The 18,757-nt window shown below is 36.5% G+C and overlaps 5 protein-coding genes across 5 annotated transcripts; 4 read left to right on the forward strand and 1 right to left on the reverse strand.

Moving 5' to 3' along the window:
• Positions 1–823: 823 nt before the first annotated feature.
• Positions 824–2,037, forward strand: LOC120258603 (B3 domain-containing protein Os01g0723500-like). The gene is made up of 2 exons (XM_039266062.1): positions 824–880; positions 1,528–2,037. The coding sequence occupies exons 1-2, from the start codon at positions 824–826 to the stop codon at positions 2,035–2,037; spliced, it is 567 nt and encodes a 188-aa protein (XP_039121996.1).
• Positions 2,038–4,152: 2,115 nt separating this feature from the next.
• Positions 4,153–6,289, forward strand: LOC120258604 (B3 domain-containing protein Os01g0723500-like). The gene is made up of 4 exons (XM_039266063.1): positions 4,153–4,209; positions 4,952–5,372; positions 5,517–5,761; positions 5,848–6,289. Exons 1-4 carry the CDS (start codon positions 4,153–4,155, stop codon positions 6,079–6,081), a joined length of 957 nt encoding a protein of 318 aa, XP_039121997.1. The 3' UTR covers positions 6,082–6,289.
• Positions 6,290–7,930: 1,641 nt separating this feature from the next.
• On the forward strand, positions 7,931–10,038 carry LOC120258606 (B3 domain-containing protein Os01g0723500-like). Its single transcript, XM_039266064.1, has 4 exons — positions 7,931–7,987; positions 8,684–9,098; positions 9,243–9,487; positions 9,575–10,038. The coding sequence occupies exons 1-4, from the start codon at positions 7,931–7,933 to the stop codon at positions 9,806–9,808; spliced, it is 951 nt and encodes a 316-aa protein (XP_039121998.1). The 3' UTR covers positions 9,809–10,038.
• A 939-nt stretch (positions 10,039–10,977) lies between these two features.
• LOC120258607 (B3 domain-containing protein Os01g0723500-like) lies at positions 10,978–12,934 on the forward strand. The gene is made up of 4 exons (XM_039266065.1): positions 10,978–11,034; positions 11,779–12,199; positions 12,346–12,590; positions 12,677–12,934. The coding sequence occupies exons 1-4, from the start codon at positions 10,978–10,980 to the stop codon at positions 12,908–12,910; spliced, it is 957 nt and encodes a 318-aa protein (XP_039121999.1). The 3' UTR covers positions 12,911–12,934.
• A 2,581-nt stretch (positions 12,935–15,515) lies between these two features.
• Positions 15,516–16,295, reverse strand: LOC120258608. Its single transcript, XM_039266066.1, has one exon. The coding sequence runs from the start codon at positions 16,293–16,295 to the stop codon at positions 15,516–15,518; it is 780 nt and encodes a 259-aa protein (XP_039122000.1).
• Positions 16,296–18,757: the final 2,462 nt, after the last annotated feature.

An 18,757-nucleotide genomic window follows, 5' to 3' on the forward strand; every position in this document is an offset into this window, starting at 1 on the left:
TGATTTTGTTTGATTACAATCAAACAATCAAAGTTTGAAGATAAAACGAAAACAATAAAAAAGAATACATGGAAGCACATTCAAGTGGTTTTCTTAAGATTTGTGATGCATGAAATATGTCAACTAGGGCAACAAATGTGCTAGTCAAGTTACACTCATTGTCTCTTGTTTTAGAACTATGAACTTTCTGAAGAAATGCTCCCGGTGTTCTTGAGCTTGATCAGAATAGGATGGCTCGCTAGTGGGCTTCTAGAACAAGGCATTCGGGAGAGAAAGGGGAAAAATTGAAGAGAGGTTGACATTATATTTTATGTAGACCGAGTAAAAAACACATGTATAAATTGCTGACATGGCGTCTTCAAAGAGTATAGATGATGTGAATTATTGGTATTCATGCAAGTGTCCACATCAACAAATTTAAGAGAAAAACCACAATTACCTTGTCTTTTCTGTTTTTTCCTTCAATTTTGATTTGTTTTTCTCATTCCTTGTGAGGAAAACTTTCTTTTATTTTATCTTATGTGTAGTATTTTAATTTTTTTTTGTACTTGGTGTTCTCTGTTACTTTCTCTTTTTTTAATAAATCCGTGATTTATCCACTTTATTCAAAACACCGCTTAATACTCACCCAAAAAAACATTAGCCTGAAATTTAGTTTGAATTTTGTACATTAGAACTTAGAAAGAGTTAAAAGTTCACCCCAAGACATTGGAAAAGACAGCAAACACTGTCAAAGCGAAGCTTTAAAAGACGAGCACTTCTATCTCCCTCTATGTTTGATTTATAGGAAAAGCTTCTTTTTTTTTATGGAAGTCAACTGAAAATGGAGAGGAAGCCCCACTTCTTCAAAGTCCTGCTTGGAGACTTCTCTCAGAGGCTGGCAAGTCTTTGTCTTCACTACTTGTTTTGTTTTGTTTTTTTGTTTTTTTGTTTTTAATCTTTCCCTCTTTTTTTAGTTTCTTTTAGCTCATTACATTAATTTGAAAATTGTTAATTTGTTCTCTTTTGTGATTTGATGCTTAATGTTATTCATGCAAATGCATGGTTGGGATTTTCATCTACAGAGTGTGTCTAAATTGATTGAAATTTTTCTATTTGCTTCCAATCTTCTGGCCTTTTGTTTGAAGTTTGTTTCTTTTGTTCCTAATTTGTTTGTCTTATGTGATTTGATGTTGTTCAACGTGTTGAGAATCAATGCTTCTAAGATCACTTAAATTGGTATTTTCTCTCTAAAATGTGCTTGAACTGATGAAAGTTTAAGGAAAAGAAAGGAAAATGATGGAAGCAAATAGAAAGATGAGCTCTTTTAAATGAAATTTGTTTAGTTTGTTTATCCATCTAATTTTTCTCCTCTGGTTTCAATCTGAACAAACTAGAGTTTTTCCTACACAGTAAAATTTTCTCATCCCACATTTGCAAATGATAAAGACTCAGTTTTTTGTTGAATCAAATGAATGGTTTATGCATTGTTGAAATGACTAGAATTTAACATTTGCTAATGTTTTGCCTAGCCTGTTTTATTTGCAGAGAATTCCAGTTGAGTTTTTGAAGCATATATCTACTGCAACATCAAAAAGAGTTACCTTAAAGGGTCCCAGTGGAAGATGCTGGAACGCAGAACTGGGCAAAAGTAGCAAAGGCACATTCCTCTGCGGAGGGTGGGCAGAATTTGCCGAGGACCATGCACTCAGAGAGTATGAATTTTTGGTTTTCCAATATGATGGGGATTTTACTTTTACTGTGAAAATCTTCGGTGTGAATGCATGTGAGAGACAGGATTTATTTACAGTAAGTCATAGAAAAAGGCGCAAGTTGTGTGAAGTGAAAGATAGGTATGTGGAAAGCTCATTGGATGTTGGCTGCGTTCTTCTTAGCTCGCAAGTAATAAAAAAAGAGGTACAAAGTGACGATGTTTCTGTGCTGGGTCCTGATGCTGACAGAGGCAAATACCTTAGGGGCCGTTTGGTTGCAAGGAATAGAATAGAGAGGAGTGGAGGAGTATTGAAAATAAGGGGATTGGAAAAAACATGGGTATGAAAACTATGTTTGGTTGGAAAGATTGGGGAGGTAGCTTATTGGGAATGAGAAAAAGTGAAAAAAGAAGATATGATAAAATGACCGTCATGCCCTTTCATATAAATGAATATCATTATTATTATATATATAATGAGGTGTGATAATTATTTTTAAAATTATTTAAATATTAAAATAAATTCATTATTATAAAAAGATATTTAACTTTAATAGCTCACATGTGATACTATTTGTTAATATCCAAATTTTTGTTAATATCATTAATTAACAATTAATTAACCATAATAAATAATTATTTAACTTTAATTAAAAAATTAAGTCATAATAACCATTCATATTAATTATTATTCACTTTAATTACAATAATTAAGTATTAAATTAAAATAGTTCACTTTAATCACTATTCATTTATTTATTATAATTAATATTGTATTTAAATATTTTCGAATTAATTTTTATTTAATTATTATAAGAGATTATTTAGATTAATAGATTTATAATTAAAAAAGTAAAAGGGTAAATGGGTAAATTTACCCATCATAACCCTCATTCCCCTCCCACTCCCCTCAAAAATGAGAGGCATGGAAACTCCCCCCCCCCCATCCCTCTCTCACTTCTTGCACATGCCTCTCCCACTCCCATTACTCCATATCCAAACAAGGGCTTTCTCAATATAAGTAATTGTTCACTATGTCTTGCATGTATCTTTGATAAGATATGACACACTGATAAAATTTGTTATTTGTCTCTCCTATAATACATTTTATCAAGAACACAAAATTTATCACTAATTCTGATTGCACAATGCAGGAAATTGTTTGAAACGTTCTGAAACTATGGATGATGTCAAAATCAAATCAGAATGTGATGAACTCCCAATTGAGATAATTTCTTCACCCAAAAAAGTCTATAAAAGGAGTTGCTCTCGCAAAAGACAGCTTGTGATTCATGAAGAAAGATCACAAGCACAGGAAGCTGCCAACTCTTTCACATCAAAATTTCCATTTACAACCGTGAAGCTTTGTCGATCTCATATCACACAGCCATATGTTATGGTGAGATGTTAAACTTTAGCTGAATATCAACTGCAATGTTATTTGAATAATACATTAAATTCAAATTGATGCAGAAGCTGCCCAGTGCATTTTCTCACACACATCTCCCTCGAAAGAAGTCAGTTTTGATAATCAAAGATCCAAATATGAAGTCATGGGAGGTCACTTACATTCCACCAAAGGGTGATAATGATCGTCTATCAGCAGGTTGGCACAACTTTTTCCATGGCAATGACCTTATGCTAGGTGACTTCTGTGTGTTTGAGCTTGTTAAACCACTTCAGCTTCATGTTCACATCTTCAGATGATCAAGATCTCCAAAATGTAGGCTATACCAGTTGCTTTCCTCCCTACTCTGTCAGCTATGAAGAGAAGCAAAAAAAAAAAGCTGTGTTTTATGTTCTACTTTGTTTTTGTATCTGAAAGGTCATTGTTAGTATTCAACTTGATTTTGTTTGTAGAAGTTGCACTTTGGTCTTTGTTTTGGTTGCAAGATGGAAATGGTTTAAGTTTAGAAGTATTTCATGTGTGTATATCTTCATGGTGATCAAGATCTACTTAATGTCGATAATGCTGTTGCTTTCATGTGAACATTTTCAGCTCAAAGAAATGAAATCCTATGTTTATATTCAATTGCATTTTGGTATCTGCATTGGAATTTTTCTGCTACTTTAGATTGCACAGGTAATCTTCACTCTGGCTGTACTAGTTAGACTTTGGTCATTGTTTCACCTTTCTTTGGAAGTCTAATGACAAAATCTGCTGAAAGATTTGTGAACTTTTCCTCTTCTAGATAAGAAATTCTATGTTTATGTTCGACTTCAAATACAAATTCAATATTTATGGATTAAATCTTAGCATAAAAAAAGGTTGAGAAAAAGAAATTACATGAGATTTAGTTTGAATTTGGTACTTTAAATTTAAAAAGATTCAAAGTTCCCTCCAAGACATTGGAAATGACAGCAAGCACTACCAAAGAGAAGCTTGAAAAGACGAGCACTACTCTATCCCTCTCTGTTTGATTTATAGGAAAAGCTTCTTTTTTGATGGAAGTCACCTGAAAATGGAGAGGAATCCCCATTTCTTCAAAGTCCTGCTTGGAGACTTCTCTCAGAGGCTGGCAAGTCCTTGTATTCACTTTTTGTTTTGTTTTTTTTTTTTAATCTTTTTCCCTTGAATAAGGTGGATAAACCACTGATTTATTAAAAATACTTTTTCCTTTTTTTCATGTCTTTAGTTTCTTTTAGCTCATTACATTAATTGGAAAGTTGTTAATTTGTTCTCTTTTGTGAATTGATGCTTGATGTTATTCACACAAATGAATGGCTGGCATTTTTTTCTACAGTGTCTGCATTGGTTGAAATTTTTCTAGTTGCTTCCTATCTTCTGTCTTTTGTTTGATGTTTGTTTCTTTTGTTCCTGATTTTGTTTGTCTGATGTGATTTGATGTTGTTCAACATGTTGAGAATCAATGCTTCTAAGTTCACCTAAATTGGTAATTTCATCTCTAAACTGTGCTTGAACTGATGAAAGTTTGAGGAAAAGAAAGGAAAATGACGGAAGCAATTAGAAAGATGAGGTCTTTAAAATGAACTTTGTTCAGTTTGTTTATCCATCTCATTCTTCTCCTCTGGCTTCAATCTGAACAAACTAGAGTTTTTCATACACTGTAAAATTTTGATGTGAACATTTGCAAATTTACTGCTAAATTTGATTTATATCTGCTGTAGTTTTCTCATTACACATTTGCAAATGAGAAAGACTCAATTTTTTTTGTTGAATCAAATGAATGGTTTATGCATTGTTGAAATGACTAGAATTTAACATTTGCTAAAGTTTTTATAAGGCTGTTTTATTTGCAGGGAATACCAGTTGAGTTTCTGAAGCATATATCAACTGCAACATCAGAAAGAGTTACCTTAAAGGGTCCCAGTGGAAGATGTTGGAATGCAGAACTCAACAAAAGCAGAAAAGGCACATTCCTCTGTGGAGGGTGGGCAGATTTTGCCGAGGATCATGCACTCAGAGAGTACGAGTTTTTGGTTTTCCGATATGATGGGGATTTTTGTTTTACTGTGAAGATTTTCGGTGTAAATGCATGTGAGAGAGAGGATCTATTTAAAGTAATTCAGAGAAAAAGGCTCAAGTTATGTGAAATAAAAGATAAATCGAGACGGCTTGTGGAAAGCTCATTGGATGTTGGCCGCGTTTTTAACTCTCAAGCAATAAAAAAAGAGGTACAAAGTGACCATGTTTCTGTGTTGGTTCCTGATGCTGACGGAGGCAAGTACCTTAATTGTTCACTATGTCTTGCATGTTTCTTTGAAAAGATATGACACACTATGATAAAATTCGGTATTTGTCTCTCCTATCATGCATTTTATCAAGAACACAAAATTCATCACTAATTCTGATTGCTCAATGCAGGAAATTGTTTGGAACATTCTGAAACTTTGAAGGATGTTAAAATCAAATCAGAATGTGATTACCTTCCAATTAAAATAATTCCTTCATCCAAAAAAGTCTATAAAAGGAGTTGCTTTCGCAAAAGACAGCTTGTGATTCATGAAGAAAGATCAGAAGCACAGGAAGCTGCCAACTCTTTCACATCAAAATTTCCTTTTACAACTGTGAAGCTTTGTCAATATCATATCTCAAAGCCATATGTTATGGTGAGATGTTATACTTTAGCTAAATATCAACTGCAATGTTATTGGAGAAATTATTTGACTAATACATTAAATTCAAATTGATGCAGAGGCTCCCCCGCACCTTTTCTCTGGCACATCTCCCTCGAAATAAGTCAGTTTTGATACTCAAAGATCCAAATATGAAGTCATGGGAGGTCACTCACATACCACGAAAAGTAGATCTTGATCGTCTGTCAGGTGGGTGGCCCGCCTTTTGCCATGGCAATGACCTCAAGATAGGTGACTTGTGTGTGTTTGAGCTTGTGAAACCACTTGAGCTTAATGTTCACATCATCAGATGATCAAGATCTCCAGAATGTACGCTATACCAGTTGCTTTCCCTGCCTACTCTGTCAGCTCTGAAGATAAGATGAAAAAGCTATGTTTATGTTTGACTTTGTTTTGGCATCAGAAAGATCAATGTTAGTGTTCAACGTCATTTTGTCCGTAGAAGTTGCACTTTTGGTCTTTGTTTTGGTTGCAAGATTGAAATGGTTTACGTTTTAGAAGTCTTTCATGTGTGTATATCTTTATGGCGATCAAGATCTCCATAATGTAGGTATTGTTGTTGCTTTCATGTGAACATTTTCATCTCCAAGAAATGAAATCCTATGTTTATATAATTATATTCAACTTCATTTTGGTATTTGTATTAGAAATTTTCTGCTACTTTAGATTGCTCAGGAAATTTCCACTTTGTTTATTGTTGTTGGCATTGCTTTCCTTACTACATTTTTGACTCAGATTATGTTCAACTTCATTTTGGTATCTGAATTAGATTTTTATGTTTATTTTTTATTTTTTTAAAACTAAAGATTGTTGGTTTCAAGATGAAAGTGGTTCAAGTTTAGAAGTCTAATGATACATTCATTGTCTGCAGATAAATGTCTCCAAATATTAAATTTTGGATTGTGTTTTTTTTCCTTTCTTGTTAATCTGTCTGATCTTGAATTCTTCAATGGAATTAAATGAATATTTTGGGTTGAATTCAATGAGATAAAAAGTAGGAAAATATTTGTAAAAAAATGATTTTTAAAAGAGGGATAAACCACATTCATTAAAAGAAGCATATGTTGTTTTTTCTTTCTTTTGAAATTGGAAAATTTTCTATATCACTATAAAATAGTCTTGAATTTTTTTTTTTTGCGAATTTATATAAGATGAAAAACTTCGAGTATATATATAAACAAACATTAGCTGTAAAAATTATTAAAAATTAACCATTATTTATATAAATAAATATGATTATGATTTTATAATAATATTAATATATGTAATTATCTAACTAAAATTTTTAAAATGGTGGATAAACTATTCACAGTATGACCAGACGTGAAACGAGCCTAAAAAACACAACTAAAACAAAAACAAAGGATAAAAGACAACTGAGGAGGCAAAGTTTGTTCTTTGATATCCAAGATCTCCTCAGGCTGGCAAGTGAAGTTGATTACCCCTGAAAAGTGGGTGAAGACGGATCGCCGGTCGGGTCGTTTGATCTATTGATCAGGAAAACAAGGAAACGTCTGAGCTTCTGGATGAAGTCGCTTGGAGAACATTGGAAAGGGTCTCTTGCTACGGAAAACCAAGTAATAGTATGTGAATGATTTTAGCAATAACAGAATACGAGGAGGAGGCATGCAAATTAAAAATACGTCTGTTTCTCTCGAGCCATATATTCTAGAAAATGGCCATCGAAATAAGATTCCAAAGGGTATGTTGATGATCATTCAAGGTTGGGATCCAAGTGGTCCAAATGATGTATTTGTCCTAACTGCAGGTAGTATTTTATTTTTTTCACATAAATTTTTAAAAAAATATTTTTGTTGTTGCATTTGTCATTCTAAATTCGTCCAGTACCTGCATCCCACAAGATCATTCTAGTCCAAGTCTATATTTAATAATTTATAACACATAACTCGTTATTTTATGGATTAAATTTCCACTTCTGTTAATATTTATCTTAGCATATAAAAAGCTTGAAAAAAACTACAGGAAAGTTGTTTGAATTTGTAAAAAGATTCAAAGTTCCCTCCAAGGCATTGGAAAAGACATCAAGCACTATCAAAGAGAAGCTTGGAAAGAGAGCACTTCTCTCTCCCTCCCTGTCTGATTTATAGGAAAAGCTTCTTCTTTGATGGAAGTCACCTGAAAATGCAGAGGAAGCCTCACTTCTTTAAAGTCCTGCTTGGAGACTTCTCTCAGAGCCTGGCAAGTCTTTTCCTTCATTTTTTTGTTTTTTCTTTAACCTTTTCCTCTTTTTTAAAGTTTAGTATCTGTCTTTAGTTCTTTTAGCTCACTACATTCATTTGAAAAGTGTTAATTTGCCCTCTTTTGTGATTTGCAGCACTTTTGCATTTTCATCTACAGAGTGTGTCTGGATTGATGTCTCTTGTTTGATTTTTGTTTAGTTTGTTTCTGTTTTGTTTCTCTTATGTGATTTGATGTTGTTCCTACCAAAATTCCAATAAGAAAATTCTAGGAAGAGCTTCCCTTGAGAATATTAACAGAAGGGTCATTATATCATACATGGGTTTTGATGTATGATGGTTCTTTAGTATTTTCCATGCCAAGATAGTGTTAGAATTTTTGTTCAACATGTTGAGAATCTTTGCTTCTAAGAACTGATGAGAGTTTGAGGAAAAGAAAGGAAAATGATGGAAGCAAGTAAGAAAGATGAGCTCTTTAAAATGAAATTTGTTTAGTTTGTTTATCCATCTATTTTTTCTCCTCTGGTTTCAATCTGAACAAACTAGAGTTTTTCCTACACAGTAAAATTTTCTCATCCCACATTTGCAAAGAAGAAAGACTCAATTTTTTGTTGAATCAAATGAGTGGTTTATGCATTGTTGAAATGACTAGAATTTAACATTTGCTAAAGTTTTGCCTAGCCTGTTTTATTTGCAGAGAATTCCAGTTGAGTTTCTGAAGCATATATCTACTGCAACATCAAAAAGTTTTACCTTACAGGGTCCCAGTGGAAGATGTTGGAATGCAGAACTGAGCAAAAGAAACAAAGGCACATTCCTCTGCGGAGGGTGGGCTGAATTTGCCGAGGACCATGCACTGAGAGAGTACGAGTTTTTGGTTTTCCGATATGATGGGGATTTTTGTTTTACTGTGATGATTTTCGGTGTGAATGCATGTGAGAGAGAGGATCTATTTAAAGTAATTCAGAGAAAAAGGCGCAAGTTATGTGAAGTGAAAGATAGGCATGTGGAAAGCTCATTGGATGTTGGCCGCGTTCTTATTCGAGCACAAGTAATAGAAAAAGAGGTACAACATGACAATGTTTCTGTGCTGGCTCCTGATGCTGATCGAGGCGAGTACCTTAATTGTTCACTATGTCTTACATGTTTCTTTTAATAAGATATGACTCACTATGATAAAATTCGGCATTTGTCTCTCCTATATGCATTTTATCAAGAGCACAAAATTCATCGCTAAGTCTGATTGCGCAATGCAGGAAATTGTTCGGAACGTTCTGAAACTACAAAGGATGTCAAGATCAAATCAGAATGTGGTGACCCCCCAGTTGAGTTAATTGCTTCACCAAAAAAAGTCTATAAAAGGAGTTGCTTGCGCAATAGCCAGTTTGTGATTCATGAAGAAAGATCAGAAGCACAGGAAGCTGCCAACTCTTTCACAACTAATTTTCCTTTTACAACTGTGAAGATTTGTCGATCTCATATCGCACAGAAATTTCCTATGGTGAGGTGTTATACTTTAGCTGAATATCAACTGCAATGTTATCGGCGGAGTTAATTTGAATAATACCTTGGATTCAAATTGATGCAGAGGCTGCCCCGTGCATTTTCTCACACACATCTCCCTCGAAAGAAGGCGATTTTGATAATCAGAGATCCAAATATGAAGTCATGGGAAGTCACTCACATTCCGCGAGAGGGGCATTGTGATCGTCTATCAGCTGGTTGGCACAACTTTTGCCATGGCAATGACCTCAAGCTAGGTGACATCTGTGTGTTTGAGCTTGTGAAACCATGTCAGCTTAATGCTCACATCTTCAGATGATCAAGAGCTCTAAAATGCGGGTGATACCAGTCGCATTCCTGCCTACATTGTCACCTCCGAAGAAGATAAAAAAAAAAAAAAACTATGTTTATGTTCAACTTTGTTTTTGCATCAGAAAGATCAATGTTAGTTTTTGACTTCATTTTGTTTGTAGAAGTTGCACTTTGGTCTTTGTTTTGGTTGCAAGATGGAAATGGTTCAGTTTTAGAAGTATTTCATGTGTGTATATCTTCATGGTGATCAAGATCTACTTAATGTAGGTAATTTTGTTGCTTTCATGTGTACATTTCCATCTCAAAGAAATGAAATCCTATGTTAATATTCAATTGCATTTTGGTATCTGCATTGGGATTTTTCTGTTACTTTAGATTGCACAGGAAATCTGCACTTTGGTTGTACTAGTTTGACTTTGGTCATTGTTTCAGCTTCTTTGGTATTCTAATGACGCAATCTGGTGAAAGATTTGAGATTTTTTCCTCTTCAAGACAAGAAATTCTATGTTTATGCTCAACTTCAAATAAAAATTCAATATTTATTTATTTATTTTTATTTTTGTTTTTTTATAAATGTGAATAAATCACAAGTTTATTAAAATAGAAAGATTGAGAATACAGACACGAGCCAAGTAGCAAAGGCGACAACCAGAGCGTTATACCAGAGGTGAGGCACTTAAAGACAAAAAAAAAAGCAAAAATAGGTAAATAAAAGAACAACCTAGTTGGTGAAAGCCATCGTTTGGTAACACAAGCTTGCTTAGGCTGACAGAAAAAGTAACTTACTCGTGGATCAAATTATGATCTGATTCGCCGATTTGGTTCAAGACTTGCGCTTATGAAGTTGAGAGAGCGGTTAATCCACTAAAATGATTCATTGAGTGATATTGTTGTTGATTGCCTGTACTTCTTGAAAACCAAAAAAATAAACATGTTAGTAATTTTAATCAATATTCATAAATTAAATCCTAGCGTAAGAAAAGATTGAGAAAAGAAAGTACATGAAATTTAGTTTGGACTTTGTACTTTAAATTTAAAAAGATTCAAAGTTCCCTCTAAGACATTGGAAAAGACAGCAAGCACTATCAAAGAGAACCTTGAAAAGACGAGAGCTTCTCTCGCCCTCTCTGCTTGATTTATAGGAAAAGCTGCCTCTTTGATGGAAGTCGCTTGAAAATGGAGAGGAAGCACCACTTCTTCAAAGTTCTGCTTGGAGACTTCTCTCAGAGGCTGGCAAGTTTTTGTCTTCACTTTTTGTTTTGTTTTGGTTTGTTTTGGTTTGTTTTGTTTTGTTTTGTTTTTTTGTTTTTTTGTAATCTTTTTCCTCTTTATTTAGTTTCATGTCTATAGTTTCTTTTAGCTAATTGCATTCAATGGAAAGTTGTTAAGTTGTTCTCTTTTGTGAATTAATGCTCGACGTTATTCAAGCAAATGCATGGCTGGCATTTTCATCTACATAGTGTGTCTAGATTGATTGAAATTTTTTTATTTGCTTCCAATCTTCTGTTTTTTGGTTGATGTTTGTCTCTTTTGTTCCTGATTTTGTTTGTCTTATGTGATTTGACGTTGTTCAACATGTCGATAATCAATGCTTTAAAGAACACTTAAATTGATATTTTCGTTTGTACAGTGTGCTTCACCTGATGAAAGTTTAAAGAAAAGAAAGGAAAATGATGAAAGGAAATAGAAAGACGAGCTTTTTAAAATGAATTTTGTTTAGTTTGTTTGTCCATCTCATTTTTCTCCGCTGGTTTCAATCAGAACATACTAGAGTTTTTCCTACACTGTAAAATTTTGATGTGAACATTTGCAAATTTACTGCTAAATTTGATTCATTTCTGCTGTAATTTTGTCATCACACATTCACAACTGAGAAAGACTTAATTTTGTGTTGAATCAAATGAATGGTTTTTGCATTGTTGCAATGACTAGAATTTAACATTTGCTAAAGTTTTGCTTAGCCTGTTTTATTTGCAGGGAATTCCAGTTCAGTTTCTGAAGCATATATCTACTGCAACATCAAAAAGTGTTACCTTACGAGGTCCCAGTGGAAGATGTTGGAATGCAGAACTAAACAAAAGCAGTAAAGGTACATTCCTCTGCGGAGGGTGGGCAGAATTTGCCGAGGACCATGCACTCAGAGAGTACGAGTTTTTAGTCTTCCGATATGATGGGGATTTTTGTTTTACTGTGAAGATTTTCGGTGTAAATGCATGTGAGAGAGAGGATCTATTTACAGTAATGCAGAGAAAAAGGCGCAAGTTATGTGAAGTAAAAGATAAATCGAGACGGCATGTGGAAAGCTCAATGGATGTTGGCCACATGCTTCGCTCTCAAGCAATAAAAAAAGAGGTACAAAGTGACGATGTTTCTGTGCCGGGTCCTGACGCTGACGGAGGCAAGTACCTTAATTGTTCACTATATGTCTTGCATGTTTCTTTGATAAGATATGACACACTATGATAAAATTTGGTATTTGTCTCTCCTATCATGCATTTTATCAAGAACACAAAATTTATCACTAATTCTGATTGATCAATGCAGGAAATTGTTTGGAACGTTCTGAAACTATTGAGGATGTCAAAATCAAATCAGAATGTGATGACATCCCAATTGAGATAATTCATTCACCCAAAAAAGTCAATAAACGGAGTTGCTCTCGCAGAAGACAGCTTGTGATTCATGAAGAAAGATCACAAGCACAGGAAGCTGCCAACTCTTTCACATCAAAATTTCCTTTTGTTACTGTGAAGCTTTGTCAATCTCATATCACAAAGCCATATGTCATTGTGAGATGTTATACTTTAGCTGAATATCAACTGCAATGTTATTGGAGAAATTATTTGACTAATACATTGAATTAAAATTGTTGCAGAGGCTCCCCCGCGCCTTTTCTCACACACATCTCCCTCGTAAGAAGTCAGTTTTCATAATCAAAGATCCAAATATGAAGTCATGGGAGGTCACTCACATTCCACATGAACGAGACCGTGATCATCTATCAGCAGGTTGGTACAACTTTTTCTGTGGCAATGACCTCAAGCTAGGTGATGTCTGTGTGTTTGAGCTTGTGAAACCACTTCAGCTTAATGTTCACATCTTCAGATGATCAAGATCTCCAAAATGTAGGCTATACCAGTTGCTTTCCTTCCTACTCTGTCAGCTCTGAAGATAAGAAGAAAACTCTTTGTTTATGTTCAACTTTGTTTTGACATCAGAGAGATCAATGTTTGTGTTCAACTTCATTTTGTTTGTAGAAGTTGCACCTTTGGTCTTTGTTTTGGTTGCAAGATGGAAATGGTTTTAGTAGTCTTTCATGTGTGTATATCTTCATGGTGTCGTTGCTTTCATGTGAACATTTTCAGCTCCAAGAAATGAAATCCTGTGTTTATATTCAACTTCATTTTGGTATTTGTATTGGAAATTTTCTGCTACTTTAGCTTGCACTAGAAATTTGCACTTTTTAGAAGTCTAATGATACGTTCATTCTCTGCAGATAAATGTCTCCAGATATTTAACTTTCAATTGTGTGTTTTTTTTTTCCTTTCTTATTAACCTGTTTGATCTTGAATTCTTCTATGGAATTAAATGAATATTTTGGATTGAATTCAGTGAGATAAAACGCAGAGTAAAAGTAAAGGAAAATATTTGTAAAAATGATGAAAATCTTTTTCTGCAGTTTATTCCATTGTTTATGATTGTTTTTTTCTTTTTATAGAAATTGATTTTTTTTTTTAAAAAAAAATAGATAAACCACTTCAATTAAGTAAAAATGGGAGCAAACAACAACACAACAAAACAACACCCGTCCACTAAAAATGGAACAGTGAACAGAAAATAAACCAAATTGAAAAAGGAGAGCAGGAAACAACAAAACAAGGAACAACGGGCCTCCTTGAAGACCCCAACCCTTAAAAAAAAGAACTGACTCTGGATCTCGTACTTCGCGTCTTCGCCTCCTCGGCCATCATGTTACCACTAAACTCTTATGAGCGCTTGCCTAAAAAATCTAAACTGTGTCAGATAATAGAGATGGAATCTTCAAATTTCGCTTGAGAACCTTTGCCACTATAAAATAGTCTTTATTATTATTATTATTATTATTTTTCAAATAGAGCTTCAATCATCTAAGCACGTTCATAGAATTGAAATCCACGAACGTTGCTATCAACTGTTGGATCATAATCCAACGGTTCGTCATTATTAGATGAATAGTATTACTATGTTGGGATGCACAGTAACCCTTCATTATGCTTTAATGTAGCATTTTAATCAATACTGTGCTTACCTGTGGACGTATATATATATATAAAAGATAAGAATTCATATTACTCTGCTACCCCCATGCAGGGGCAATTATAAATTTTATTGGTGTATATTTATTAATTGCTTATATATCTGGAAAGTCAATTTATTTTTTTATTATATAAATAAAAAATGATGATTTTATAATAAAACTAATATATGTAATTAATTTAAATTTATTAATTTAATTTAATTTACTTACCCATCTTAATCTTTTAAAATAATTTTTTTTTTTTGAAATGGTGGATAAACCACTTCAATTAAAAAAAAGGAACAAAAACAAGGACCCACTCGCCTTAACAACAAAGACACATCAAGTCACAAAAACAACCCCAAAGACCTGTACAAACCACAAGAAGTGGCACAACACAAACCGACGACCAACAAAAGAAAGAAAGAACCACACACTGACAAAGGCCGCCACACTGCGCCGGGACCAAACCAGAAACTAACCCATAGGCTGGGCCAAAGTGTCCTCAGAAGGCAAAGCACCTCCTGACTCCTCCGAGGGCATAACTCCACCAATCCTCCACCCGGGGTCCATCAGGAAACAGGCTACGGCGAATGGAATCAGCAGGAGCATCCAACTTCGCTCTAGACCCCTCAGCAACTGAAGTAAACCAAGATAAAAGCATATGATCAATTTTAATGGTAAGAGCATGCACCGTCAAGCAATTAGCATTGAAAATGCAATCATTTCTAGCATTCCAAATATTCCAAACAATAACTTTAACCACCAGATCCCCTAACTCCCAAGAATCATTCCTCAGCGAGGAACGCCAAGAACTCCAGACCAAATGCATGAACCTAGGAGCTTCTGGGAGGTGAAAGAGGCACTCAAAGTAGTCCCACACTTGTCTAGCAAATGAGCATTGGAGGAACAGGTGATCCACCGTTTCCAATCCAGCATTGCACATAACACAGGTAGTAGTAGGGAGACGGTTGCACCTTCTTCTCGCAAGGTTCTCAAGAGAAAGAATTCTGTCCTTCCAAGCAAGCCAGTTAAACAAAGTAATTTTCTTGGGACATGAGTTACGCCAGAAAAATCGCGCAACAGGACACCGCAACCCACCATCTAACAAGAAGTTATAAAATGATTTGACCGAGAAGTTGCCATTCCCCGTAAGTCTCCACCACTTCCTGTCGCCCCCACTTCCATCCAAACCTTGAATCCGAGTCAAGGAATTTTGAATATCAAGGTTAGCCGAGAAGGGGGCATGTCCACAAACAGTCCTCATTTCTCGTACCGTTCCATTTGGTGTACTCGTCCTACTAAACTCCTCATGCCAAAGAAACATATTGGCACACCCATTAATCCAACGATCTTTCCAAAAAAGAGTCTCCGTCCCCGAGCTCACACCATGTAACACACAACCTCTTAGAGTAGGGAGGTATCTTAGCACCCCTTTCTAGAAAAAGGATACCCTCCCAGAAAGCCGGGGGAACATATTCCAACGCTGAATGCCATAGTTAAACAAAATAACATTCGCCGCACCCCAGGACGCATCAGACATGAACTTCCACCACCATTTGCCCAACAAAGCTTGATTGAAACATTGTAAATCTAATATACCCCAACCCCCAAATTCACGAGGGCGGCAAAGAGTCTTCCACCCAACCAGTCTACATTTAGGATGGTCAATATCCGTCCCAGACCACAAGAAATCTCTACGAATCCTATTTATCTTTTTAATGACCCAACAGAGTACCTTAAAAAGGGGCATCCAATATGTAGGAATAGCCGAAAGGACAGAGTTAACCAAAGTAAGTCGTCCACCAAGCGACAAGAATCTCACTTTCCACGAGGCTAGTCGTCTGCTGATCTTAGTTATGATCACCTCCCAGTCCTGTCTACGAGGCCTTCTACCAGAAATTGGGATACCCAAATAGGTGACCGGGAGGATCCCCCTAGCGCAACTGAGGGTGTTAGCTGCAACTGGATCTGGAAGAGAGTCACGGCCAGAAGCATAAAGACAAGTTTTGGAGAAATTCATCGCTAACCCGGTCATCCCTTCAAAAATGTATAACATCAGCTTAATAATCCTCAAATCTTCAAGGCCACCCAAAGACAAGACAAGCAAATCGTCTGCATAGTACAGGTTACATTTACGCCCGAAGTCCGCTAAAGGCACCCCAATCAACACCTTGGATCTAAGTGCGTGAGTGAACATAGAGCAGAGGGCGTCCATGACGAGCACAAACAACATTGGAGACAACGGATCTCCTTGTCTTAAACCCCTTTGGTAACGAATATACCATTAGGGGATCCATTAACCAGAATAGAAGCCTTGGAAGAGAACAAGATGCTTTTAATCCAACCCACCCACCTATCTCCAAAGCCCCTGACTTTCAATAAATCAAAAAGGAAGTCCCAATCCACCGTGTCAAAAGCTTTAGAGAAGTCCACTTTTAAAATATGACTAGGGACCCGACGCTTATGAATGCTAAAAAGCAGTTCTTCTGCCGTGGCAATGTTATCCAGGATGCATCGACCTTTGAGGAAGGCCGACTATTCAGGTTCCACCAGGTCAATTAAAACCTTACCGAGCCGATTGGCCAATAATTTGGAAAGGATCTTCAGCGTCGAGTTAATCAAGCTGATGGGTCTGTAGTCACTAGGAGAGGCCGACGCAACAACTTTAGGGATAAGGGCGATATTGGCCCAATTGATTTTCTCCAGGTTAGCTCTAAGGAAGTAGAAATCCTCACATAGCCGGAAAAGGTCCTCACTGACCGTATCCCAATTTTGCTTAAAGAAGAAAATAGGGAAACCATCCGGCCCCGGCGCTTTGTCGCCTCCAAGGTCAAACACAACTCTTTTAACTTCCTCAATCGTAAAAGGCCTTTCCAGATCCGCCAGATAAAAAATCTCCTTATGCGCAAACAGTTTATGCAAGTCCACTCTGAACCTCGAAGGTCGCCTCTGCCCAAAAAGAGGTTTAAAGTGATCAGCAAATGATCTGCCAATCTCACGGGGAGACACAAGCGTGTTCTCGCCAGTCCTAAGTTGAGGAATGAAATTGCGATTTTTGCGACCATTTGCAACAGCATGGAAAATTTTTGTGTTTTCATCTCCTTCTTTTAGCCATTGCAGTCTAGATCTCTGCTTCTAATAGATCTCTTCTTGTTTGCCCAGCTCCGCCAAATTCTCGAAGAGAACTACTTTTTTCCTGATAAACCTCCTCTGAAGTGAGCCTCCTAGATTCCTTAATAATATCCAGACCCTCAACATCATTCAGCAAGGCCAGTTTCTTGAGTTTAATCGATCCAAAAATAAACTTAGCCCAGTACCTTAGCTTAGCCCTAACCCCCATGATCTTTTTGGCAAGGATGAAAGCCCCACATCCCACAGGTGTAATATCTGACCACCAAACTTGGATCAACTCATGAAACCCCTCTGTAGTTGTCCAAGCCAATTCAAAGTGAAAAGGCCGAGGGGTAAAAGTATGGGTCCCTACTTCCAGTCTAATTGGCACATGATTGGATCCCAACCTGGGGAGGCACGTTTGAACCACTATGGGGAAGCAAGCCAACCAATTAGTGTTAACCAGAAACCGATCCAATTCGACCCAGATTGGATCCGCTTGACCATTTATCCACGTGAATCTTCTGCCTGTAGCAGGCGGCTCCATTAATCCCAAGTTCTGCATAAGGGAGTTTGCATTCCTGATGTCTTCCAGATTAGGGTTGCCCGATGATTTGTCGCCCGCATCAAAAATAGCATTAAAATCACCACAGATCACCCAGGGCCCCGAAATAGCACCACATGTTAACCTCACCTCATCCCAAAAAGCACGTTTTCGGAATCTATCATTTGGACCGTACACCGCCGTACAGAACCAGGTAAGATTAGACACCTTAGAGCAAAATTTCACCGTTAGACTGAACTCCCCCTGCATAGCAGGACTATCATTCAATAGGACACTGTTCCAACCAACAGCAATACCACCCGCCGATCCCCGAGCAGGCACGAACGCAAATTGATCAAGATGGCTCCCCCCAATCTCCCTCCAAATGGATGGACAGATCTCCTCTAATTTAGTTTCTTGCAAACAACAAACCTCAGCATGGTGAATACTTAGAAAGTCCTTAACTAAGAAGTGTTTAGACGGCCGCCCCAACCCTCTAACATTCCAATTCACTAAGTTCATGGTCAACTAATTAGATACCCGACCCTCCGTAGAAGTCGCCACAGTTCCCAAAGGACATGAAGAACGAGATAATTCTAGATTACGAATATGTTTAAAACATTCAATCGCAGAATCAGAGAAGGAAATACCACATGCATTACAGTATTTAGCAATTTGAGCATCAGACCAATCAGCAATGAATAAAGGTATAGAACTCGTACCTTTATCACATGCTCCAGACACACCTTTCTTCTTAGCAGATTTAGGTGGTTCGACCAGGTACCCCGCTTCCTCATTGAACCTCGAGGGAGGTTTCCTCTGTCGTTCACTTTTCCTGGTTCCCGTTGCTTGCTCAATCTTACCCGATGCATGCTCCTCATTCAAGCCTGGCAGGAGTTTCCTTAAATTCCTTTCGAATTCTGACATTGAGACGTCCGAGTCGCCATCCAGGTCCTGTACCGACGTATCTGATGAGCAAGCATCAGAATTCTCTCCTCCAACCCTTAGTTCAGTGTCACCGG

The sequence above is a fragment of the Dioscorea cayenensis genome, chromosome 4 (genome assembly GCF_009730915.1).
Source record: "Dioscorea cayenensis subsp. rotundata cultivar TDr96_F1 chromosome 4, TDr96_F1_v2_PseudoChromosome.rev07_lg8_w22 25.fasta, whole genome shotgun sequence".
Taxonomy (NCBI): Eukaryota; Viridiplantae; Streptophyta; class Magnoliopsida; order Dioscoreales; family Dioscoreaceae; genus Dioscorea; species Dioscorea cayenensis.

Bases quoted from the DNA above. Each gene is read 5' to 3' on its own strand.
- LOC120258603 (XM_039266062.1), top strand. From the start codon at position 824: ATGGAGAGGAAGCCCCACTTCTTCAAAGTCCTGCTTGGAGACTTCTCT. The intron at 881-1,527 runs GCAAGTCTTTGT...TTTTATTTGCAG, and splicing joins GAGACTTCTCTCAGAGGCTG to AGAATTCCAGTTGAGTTTTT.
- LOC120258604 (XM_039266063.1), top strand. From the start codon at position 4,153: ATGGAGAGGAATCCCCATTTCTTCAAAGTCCTGCTTGGAGACTTCTCT. The intron at 4,210-4,951 runs GCAAGTCCTTGT...TTTTATTTGCAG, and splicing joins GAGACTTCTCTCAGAGGCTG to GGAATACCAGTTGAGTTTCT. The intron at 5,762-5,847 runs GTGAGATGTTAT...AAATTGATGCAG, and splicing joins TCTCAAAGCCATATGTTATG to AGGCTCCCCCGCACCTTTTC.
- LOC120258606 (XM_039266064.1), top strand. From the start codon at position 7,931: ATGCAGAGGAAGCCTCACTTCTTTAAAGTCCTGCTTGGAGACTTCTCT. The intron at 7,988-8,683 runs GCAAGTCTTTTC...TTTTATTTGCAG, and splicing joins GAGACTTCTCTCAGAGCCTG to AGAATTCCAGTTGAGTTTCT. The intron at 9,099-9,242 runs GCGAGTACCTTA...TGCGCAATGCAG, and splicing joins GGCTCCTGATGCTGATCGAG to GAAATTGTTCGGAACGTTCT.
- LOC120258607 (XM_039266065.1), top strand. From the start codon at position 10,978: ATGGAGAGGAAGCACCACTTCTTCAAAGTTCTGCTTGGAGACTTCTCT. The intron at 11,035-11,778 runs GCAAGTTTTTGT...TTTTATTTGCAG, and splicing joins GAGACTTCTCTCAGAGGCTG to GGAATTCCAGTTCAGTTTCT. The intron at 12,591-12,676 runs GTGAGATGTTAT...AAATTGTTGCAG, and splicing joins TCACAAAGCCATATGTCATT to AGGCTCCCCCGCGCCTTTTC.
- LOC120258608 (XM_039266066.1), bottom strand. From the start codon at position 16,295: ATGGACGCCCTCTGCTCTATGTTCACTCACGCACTTAGATCCAAGGTG.